The 10,076-nt window shown below is 39.3% G+C and overlaps 1 protein-coding gene across 1 annotated transcript in view; it reads right to left on the bottom strand.

Annotated features, from left to right (window-relative positions):
• Positions 1–10,076, bottom strand: part of DNAH9 (dynein axonemal heavy chain 9) — a 722,341-nt gene that overhangs the window by 447,004 nt on the left and 265,261 nt on the right. The window contains exon 28 of the mRNA XM_007948048.2: positions 2,982–3,086. Within this exon, the coding sequence (XP_007946239.1) occupies positions 2,982–3,086 (105 nt within the window). The remainder of the gene's footprint in view (positions 1–2,981; positions 3,087–10,076) is intronic.

Raw genomic sequence — 10,076 nt, 5'->3', positions numbered from 1 at the left:
ATGTGAACTGCTGTATGGAAAGTGAATTTGCTTCGTAAATCTTCACCCAAATCACAATTAAATTAAAAAAAAAAAAAAAAAAAGACACAGTCTGGACAAAAGTGGAATAAGAGAAGTCACGTGGGAGTATCAGCTGGTAGTCAAACACAAGTGGTGGAAAAACTGACTACCTGGGCTAAGTAAAGGACTTCCACAGAGCTCTTTGACTGCTTGTAGCTCCAGTGGCAGCTGGAGGTGAGGGTGGGCCATGGAATAGCTGATAGTGTGAGCTCTACCACTGCTGCACCTCAATTCAGGTGCAAGGGTCTAAGCTTTGTGTTGCTTCAGCACCTTACCCACAGCTCCGAGTTCAGCCTACCTATAATGTGTACAGCATGCCTGGAAGAGGGAGGTGACAGCATGTGGGAGTGTGTGGATGGAGGCTGGTTTCTGCTGAGTGCAGGCAAGCCATTAGAGTGGAAGGACCCCATCAGTCAGCTTCCCCCTTACAGCTGAACTTCTGCTTGAATTTTCCTCCCAGCCCCCTTATTTTTCCCCTTCCCTCAATCCCACACTATTGCTTAGTCAATAAAGCTTATTTTTTTCCCCTTATTTCTTCCTGTGGACCTGAAAGAAGTGAACAGGCCATAGGGACCAAAGAGGTCATCATAACTACATTTTTCTTTTTCTGTACTATGTTGTTGTTGTTGTTATGTGCCGTCGAGTCAGCCCCGACTCATAGCGACCCCTCCTTGGGTTTCCGAGGCAGTATCACTACGGAAGTAGGATTGCCCAACCTTCCTTCCAAGGAGTGGCTGGTGGGTTTGAACCACCAGCCTTCTGGTTAGCAGTCAAGTGCCTTAGGCACTATGCTACCAGGGCTCCCTTTCTGTACTATATACACCTTTTTTTTCCTGAAATAGAAAAAACCAATAAGAGAGGAAAAATTAATCATATGGTGTGTGGGTACAGACTAGGCGGACCAGGAATGCCATTGTTCCAAGAACCCTGCCATACCTTTCTTCATTCCATTGTACACTTACAGTTACTTTGCCTTTTTGAAGTAAAAGATGAGGGCTCTGAAACCACCAGCTCCTCTATTAAGGATTGAATTGTGTCCTCCTCTTCAAATATATATTGAGTTTCCAAACCCCATACTTGTGAATATGATCCTGTCTCGAGTTTTTCTTTTGTTATCAGTTTGGTCAAACAAGGTCATACCAGAGTAGGGTGGGTCCTACATAATTCCTTTTGAATGGTGTTGTATAAATGGGAGTACACAAAAAGAAAGACACACACATACAGAGGGAAGACAGATGTCATGTGAAGATACATCTACAGGAAACCAAGAAACACCAAGAAATGCTCAGGACCCACCAGCCACTCCTCGGAAGAAGGTTGGGCAATCCTACTTCTGTAGAGTTATACTGCCTCAGAAACCAAAGGAGGGGTCGCTATGAGTCGGGGCCAACTCAACGGCACATAACAACAACAACAACAACAACAACACAGAAATGAAAGCAATCAGTATCTTGCCATGATCAGGTAGAGAGAGAACTCAGCCCTGCTTATGCCCTGAATTCATACTCTTAGTTGCCAGAACTATGAAGTACTACATTTCTGTTCTTTACAGCCACCCACCTGTGGTATTTTTTGTTATACCAGCTTTAGGTAACTAAGACATCCCTCTTGGGCAAGTTACTTTTCTTCTCTGGCCTTCAGTTTCTACATATACATAATGGGGATAATGGTGGCTACCATGGATGTTGTAGAAAAACAAGATGATATATGAAAAGATACTAGTACAAACCAGACTTTCAACAAGGGTTTGTCACTTTTCTCTCCCCCTATTCTGTTGCTCACACTGTCTATAGGACCTTTAGCCAAATTCATATCCTCTCCATCCTTTTAAGGCTTCAAGACAATGTATTTGGAAGTCTTTCCTCTTACTGTGAATCAGAATTCAAAGTACTTCTGCAACACTGAAGAGTGCTCACATTTGTTCTAGGAACTCAAGTTTTTAAAGTGAGGAATCATGTCTGTTCATCTTGGGGCCCCACCACCCCAGTCATCAGCATAGTGCTCACTATGTTGTAGGGGTTCAATAAATGCTTTCTGAATGGCTTGAAAGCCTAATGGCATGGGACCATAATGTGACCACAAAATAACTTCATTCAAAAACCCTCACTTTATATATAATTGAGTAAATTAAGCTAAGCAAGATGACCCAACTTGCCAAGGGTCTTAGTGAGGCAACAAAAGAGCTAAAATTTAAGAAGGAAGGTTGGACAATCTTACTTCCGTAGTGATACTGCCTCGGAAACCCAAGGAGGGGTCGCTATGAATCGGGGCCGACTCGACAGCATATAACAACAACAACAACAAGTCATACTGATCCTAAAGTCCATGCCCTTTCCAGAGAGTTGTACTCCACCATCCTGGTTGATCCTTTCCATATCCCTACAAAGCAGGTAGAGTCTCTTGGAGGTTCCAATGGTTAATATGCTCTGCTGCTAACTCAAAGTTTGGAGGTTCAAATTCACAAAAGTGTGCCCCAGAAGAAAGACCTTATTATCTTCTTTTAAAAAAGCAGCCATTGAAAACCCTATGGAGCACAGTTCTGCTTTGAAACACATAATGTAGCCTTGAGTCAGAGTGAATATCTTGGCAACTGGTTTATTACTATTTTTTTAATGACACAGATAAGACAGATATTCTTTATTCCATTTTACAAAAAAGGGAATGGAGTCCTTCAGCTAGTAAACGGATCCACCTTGGTGGTGTGGTGGCATGGTGGCTTTAGGAGACCTATAGAACATGTAAGAAGAACCTCTACCCAGGCCTGATTTAGAGAGTAAAAGAAGGGACAGAAAGTGATAAGCAGAAAAAGAAAAGGTACACGAGATTGGATGCCAAGGAGAGGCTGAAAACAAGAGGACATAGACTTCCACAGTACCTGGCAAGAAGGCCACAAGGCTCCCACCAATTTCTGGCTCCCATACCTGTACTGCGACCACCGATAAGACTTCCACAGAGATTCTGTTAAATTCATCAAAACAGCCCCAGGCACCAGTCTGAGCAAGGCCCTTGTAAATGTTTCCACAAGACTGCAACAAAATGTACAGAAATTAAATTACCAATAGTACCTGACTATCAATGTATGTCTAATTCATTTTCCATTTTCCAGTCCCTAAAGACCATGGTCAGAAACTTGCACTAAAATTTCAGGAACGATTAAATTGATGGCTATGGGGTAGCATCAGGATCAAACAGAACCTTTTCAAGATACTTGGACTAAAAGCTCTTTAAAATGTCATCAAGGTTGCATTGCTGTTGATTCTGTAGCTTTCAAAATCCCAGGAAATGAATAAAAGATGACTTTTCTCACACCATACAGACAAAAATCCTCCCATTCAGTCTATAGCATATGCTGATGGAAAAGTTTATGTCTGTATCTTTAAATCTTTGTCCAACTACACACTTCTCCCAGGGTGATAGGGAGGTAGCTATGGGGGTGGGAGGTGGTACCATCTATAGAAAATAAACTGCAGGTACATCTTTTCAAATGAGAACCAAGAAAGAATTTCAAAGGGAATAAAATGTTCTTGTCCTAAAATACAAAAAAACAAAAACAAACAAACAAAACAAAATAAAAAAAACAAGCATTCTGGGCATTTGCTGTGAATGAGTAAACCAAGGAACATTATAAAGGGATAAGCTACTAGGAGATACTCTCAAGGCCACTGGCAGGGACATATCATTAAAAAGCTGAGAAAGTCTTCAAATAATAGAAAATTCCCATTAATTCATTCAGTGGACATATTTTGACCATATCATCTTTGTGCATAAATCATGCTAGACATAGGGAGATCAGTCCCTCTAAGAATTTGTGGTTAGGTTGTAGAGACCAGGTAAACAAATAAAAGTACATTGCAAACAAAAGTACATTGCAATTTTAGCAGTGGTTCCAATGGATAATATAGTTCATAAATGTTACAGACTTCAGAGAAGAATTCGTCAAAGTGCTCTAGAGTGATCAGTTTATATGGATGTTGTTTTTGTTAGCAGCCACTGAATCAGCTTCAGTTCATGGCAACTCTATGTACAGCAGAATGAAACACTGTCTCATCCTATGCCACACTCAAGATCATAGGTATGTTTGAGTTCATTGTTGCAGCTACTGTATTTAAATTGCCTTCCAGTCTAGGGGGTTCAACATCCAGCACAATACTAAACAATATTATATGTAAATCTATATAAATGTCATAACTACTAAGTGGAAGTTTGGGGATGAAATGTCAAAAAATTATGCTTTTCCACATTCATAGTGATTTTGAAACTTCTTTTAAGGTATGAACTCCTCCCATCAAATGGACACCCAATACAGGCATTCACTGCCAAGGGACAACTAACAACTTGTATTTTCCATTTAATGATATATAAATTTGCCCTTAACTGGAAACAACTGAACCAACCCTTACTCATAACAAAGTCTTCATCTCAATCACCTTCACTTGTTGCAAATCATTGAAAACTCTTCAAGTCTTTTCTTGCACTAAAGTAAGGCTTTTCTTGCACAAAAGTAAGGCTAAATAAGAATTGTATGCACCTGTTCTGACTTACCTATAAATTTGACTTAAAAACACTTAGGAATGGATCCCATTCATAACCTGGGGACTGTCTTACATAAAACCCAAAGCAGTAGAGTTTCTATGGGTGGATGCTTTCATCCTACACTTTATTCCATGAGGCCCTAAAGCAGAACCCCAAGACTCCAGAATACCCTATTTGGAAATTCCACCATATATCCCATATTGCTAGGATAGGAGATTAGCCTTATCATGAGACGGTGAGTTTCTGGACTAAGAAAAGGGAAGTAAGAATAGGTGGAAGGCCTGAAAGTAAGAAGCATGCCAAAAGAAGAATCAACATTAGTGACTGACTGGAATTAGGGAAGGAAGGACATAAAACAATGAAGATGTCTTAATATTTCTTTCCACTCTGGACCACAGGGAAGATGATATTATTATTGATAGTCATGAGGAATCTGACAGGAAAGATGATGTGAAACCAGAAAGCACTGCCAGAGAAAAGAGTGCATAATACAAGAGAGGATGTCCCAATGGAGATGTTCACTGACTACTAGAGAGAAAGGACTTGGGTGAGGCTGGAAGTAGATGTGGGGGTTATCAAAATATAGGTAAAACATGAAAGTTTAAGAGAGGACTAGTTAGTCAGATGGAGAAGGCAAGATTAGAGTTAGGAGAACTGTGTACAATGTTTTAGAAGCCGAGAGAGTAGGGACTCTCGAGAAAGATCTAATGTGCTGATCCTACAGACAGGTCAAAAAGAATTCCAAATACTTGAATTCCATGTTCAAATACAGATGATACTTCAGCAACAGCCTCTCCAAATTGAGGTCAAGAGGGGAAAGTTTTGTAGCTATAATATAAAGAATGTCTCAGCACTAAAACTGCAACAATTTCCAGTGACAATAGGTAGTTTTATGGGTTTTCCAAACAGCACTAACAGAATAAAGCATTAACTTTCCCTTCCCCCAATTCTCCATGGTGTTCTTATGTTCTTCCCCATCCCCTAAACATGCCCAATTCTCATGCACCTAAATGGGATGATCCCCTCCTTATAGATCTCCAGAGGAAGAGGGGACCCCAAGGATCCCTGACTCCATATCAACTTTCCTGCTTCACCACCTACCCCCTCCACATATTCCCTTGGTGTCATTTATCAATTTTTTAAGGCTCTTATTCTGTCCTTTCCATTTCTACTACTCCCTCTTTGCTTTCTCTCAACTCATGGTGAATCTGGCTACTCAAAGAATCTTCCTTAAATATCTTTTTAATCATGCTTCCATTTCTATTGTGAACCCTGCAGGGCCACTCCATAGCCCACCACTTCAAAGGAAATCCTCTCAGTGGCTTCAAGGTCAAATCATCTCCTTATTCAACCTCTTCTCTTCTGCTCTACTGTTCCTCAATGCCCTAACTTAGCTTGGACAATATCTTCATTGCTCCCTGTTTATTTCTAGCTTTTTATCTGGAGAAACAGAAACAGAATATGTTGCTGTGTAAACAATGTGGCATGTAAAAATGACACCTGGATCAGAAACCACAATAGCTCTTCCTCTCCCTTCATTCCTCTCCTTGTCTCAGCCAGGCCTTGTGAGGAAACTGGGGTGAAGTCAGAATGAACGTAGGGAAAGGATAGCTACTGTACACTGAACTTAGTCATTTCTTTAAAGATGACATTTTAATGGGTTAGGTTGTGTTAAAATATCCTTTCTGACACTTACCCAAAATTTAAGCAGCCTTGGGTCTCCCACACTCCACAAATATCCTTCCTGGCCAGGGCACTCTAGAGTATTTCACCTGTTCTGAAATATCCCAGCACTGACAGTTTGTAGACCACATAAAGTACTCAGAGTTCTGCTGCCTGGTTATCTCCTCTAATTATATCTTTCTTGTTTCTCCAAGGCTATACCTTATTATGTATATGTATGTGTTTACAATATCTTCCCACAATGCTCAACACATGCTAAGCATTGGTGATGTTCAATAATTTAATGTGATTGTGGAATGTTTTAAAATGAAAAATAATAATTCTGAACAGCAGGATAACAAAAGAGAGAGGAGGTTTACAAAGAGCTTACTGAGGCTGTTTGGTTACAAAGCGTATTTGATGTCTCGGAAGGTGGCATCACTTTACGTTCAGTGTTTTCCATTGTAACTATACTTACTGATCCAACACTCATCTGTCATGCTGTCATACTCCTTAGCTTTCATGTAGCTATGGTGCTGGAAGCTATGTCACTGGTATTTCAAATACCAGCAAGGTCACACATGGTGGACAGGTTTTAGTGGAGCTTCTAGACTAAGGCAAATGAGAAGATAGGCCAGGAGATCCACTCCTGAAAATTAGCCAATGAAAACTCAATAGAGTACAACAGAATACTGTCCAATAGACTTCTGGAAAATGAGCTCCTAGGTTGGGAGACACTCAACATACACAGTGGCAAAAACAATGGAATCAAGCACACCAATGATTGTGAAGATGGTGCAGGACTGGGTGATGTTTCATTCTGTTGTATGTGAGGGCATTATGAGTTGGAGCCAATCTGATGGCAGCTAACAACAACAACAACAACCTACTTATTGATGTTACTCTGATCTGTGCTAGGCTACCCTCCCATGACTAAACATACACTCACAGTTCAAATGAAGCAAAGATAGACTCCTCCTCACACCTTGTGCTCAAAGAAGAATTTGTGGTGCCAGAGCTCAGTAACTAATATTGAAGGATTAGGGAAAATGGCCTTAATGACCCCTGGCTATGGGGCCAGTGCATCTCTTCCTGTTTGCTATGAAAAGCATGACTTTGAAAAAATTCAGCTGATTTTTTTCAGTCAATACGCCATGTAATGGGAGGTCTGGTGGTATAGTGCCTAAGGCATTTGACTGCTAACCAGAAAGCTGGCAATTCAAACCCACCAGCCACTCCTCAGAAGGAAGATTGGGTAGTCTACTACTGTAGTGATACTGCCTCGGAAACCCAAGGAGGGGTTGCTCTGAGTTGGATCCCACTCGATAGCAGTGAGTTTGGTTTGGTTTATGCAAGGTAATACACAACTAAATGAGCATTCCCCCTAGTATGTTCCCCTTAGAAGACTATACATATTTCCAAAATGCGACAATTCCTTAACCATAGAAGAATCCAGAGATGTAAAGTGATCCTTAAGGATGAGTTTATTTCTTTAAAAGTGGGAAAAAATATCTTTAAAAGCTGCTTTCAGCCTAACTGAAAGAGAAACATATTCTTAATGTGTTCATTAATAAAAGCCACTGTGTTAGAATTTAGGCTATGTAAACCATGGTGAGGGCAGTTATATTGGGTCTGAATACTTATTTTGTTTGCTTGTTAGGAAAAAAATATATGAGGTCACAGGATTCTGCAACTCTTCACACAGCAAAATTATATTCAAGAGAAATTATTACATTTATAGGAGATAAATATTATTTAAAGAGTCATGTATATAAACAGAACAACCAGAGTAGAAGTAGTGATGTTTATCCATTGTGAAAAATGTAACCAATATCGCTGAACAATTTGTGTAGAAATTGTTGAACGGGAGACTCCACTGCTGTGTAAATGTTCACTGAAAACACAATAAAGTATTATTTTTAAAAAAGAGTCCTATATGTGATAGGAGCTCTAGTGGCGCAGTGGATAAGGGATTTGGCTATTAACCAGAAGGTCAGAGGTTCAAACCCATCAGCTGCTTTGTGGAAGAAAGATGGGGCAATCTACTTCTGTAAAGATTTATAGCCTTGGAAAACCAATTGGGGTTGCTACAAGTCAGAAATGACTCAATGGCAGTGAGTATATATACATATATACACACACATATATATATATATGATAACAGCTAAAGTTTTCTTGAGAATATGAAAATTATTTTTTAATTAAATTTATTTAAAAATAAATATACCACATGATTTGTAAATGTATATATCTTATCTATTTAATGCAATTATTTAATTTTTTCTACTTGAAATTTATTTTCATGTCATCATGTTTTCAAAAGGGACTTGAGTCAGTTTATAAAATATATACAATAAAGCCATACAAAATAAGAAGTGAGACAATATGTTATGATATGGTTTTTTAAATGCATTTTATTGAAATATAATTTATGTACAGTGAAATACACAAAACTAAAGTGACATGTGTCAATGCATTTTTTTTTTTGCAGTGTCCTCTCCCCTCTCCTCCCACCCCTGGAAACCAACAAAGTTTCCCTCCATATGCAAACCTTTCCTTGACCCTCCACAACAACGAACTAATACTATATTTGTCCTTCTGTGATTGACTTATTTCACTCAGCATAATGTCCTCCAACTTTATTCACATTATGTGGTGTTTTGCAGACTCTACATAATTCTTTAGTGCTACATAGCATTCCAGTATGTGTATCTACCATAATTTGGTCATACACTCTTCTGCTGATGCACACGTAGGTTGTTTCCATCTTTTTGCTATTGTAAATAGTGCTGTGATGAGAATGAGCATGCATGTATCTGTTCCTATCCTGGCTCTCACCTCTCAAGGATGTATACCTAGTCATGGGATTGCTGGGTGAAATGGTATCTCCAATTCCAACTTTCTAAGGAATCACCATATTGCTTTCCACACTGGCTGTGTCACTTCACAGTTACACAAGCAGTGTATGAGAGTCCCCATCTCTCCACATCCCCACCAGTATTTGTTATTTTCTGTCTCATTGAACCTTGACATCAGTGCTCAGGTGAGATGGTTTATCTCATTGTTGTTTCGATTTACATCTCTCTGATGGCCAATGATTGTGAGTATCTTTTCATGTATTAGCTGACCACCTGAATATTCTCCTTGGTGAAGTGTCTATTCATGTTTTCTGCCCATTTTTCAATTGGATTGTTAATTCCTTTGGTGTTGAGGCATTGGAGTTTTCCATCAATCTTAGAGATAAGTCCCTTGCCAGATATGTAATTATCAGCAAATACGAATTTGTTGCTGTCATTTTTGTCATGTGCTTTTTCATTGTGTCAATTTCTTTGTTCCATGTAGTTTTCTATGCTGAGCTTGTTTTGTTTACAAATCATGTTATCACTTCCTTCATTGCTATTGTTTTAGTATTTGCTGAATATTTTATGCTGGTCCTCTTTTTTATTTTGATGTGAAGGTTTATCACTTTCCTTTGAGGTTACCCTGTGATTTGTAGTTTTCCCCCCAAGTTTAGAACAGTCCATTCTATCTTGCAGTTGTCTTGACTTCCTTACCATCTAGAAGTTCTGTAACAACACAGATTTTTTTCCCTCTTTTTGGTTTGTAGTTGTCCTCATTTGTCAGTTGCTGTCTCTGGTTCCCTACAATCATGTAGGCTTATTTACTTTGGATACTTCCATAGCTGGGTTGGTTTATAGATATCATCATGTGTGTTAATGGTCAGTTGTTGTTGGTTGTTGTTGCTTCTCTGTCCAAAGAGCTCCCTTCAGCATCTCTTGTAAGGTTGGTCTGGTTTTAACAAATTCCCTTAATTTCTGCTT

The sequence above is a fragment of the Orycteropus afer genome, unplaced genomic scaffold, assembly GCF_000298275.1.
Source record: "Orycteropus afer afer isolate SDZICR_OR568_19922 unplaced genomic scaffold, OryAfe1.0 scaffold00199, whole genome shotgun sequence".
NCBI classification, from domain to species: domain Eukaryota; kingdom Metazoa; phylum Chordata; class Mammalia; order Tubulidentata; family Orycteropodidae; genus Orycteropus; species Orycteropus afer.
This window is presented reverse-complemented; position numbering and strand designations above follow the sequence as displayed.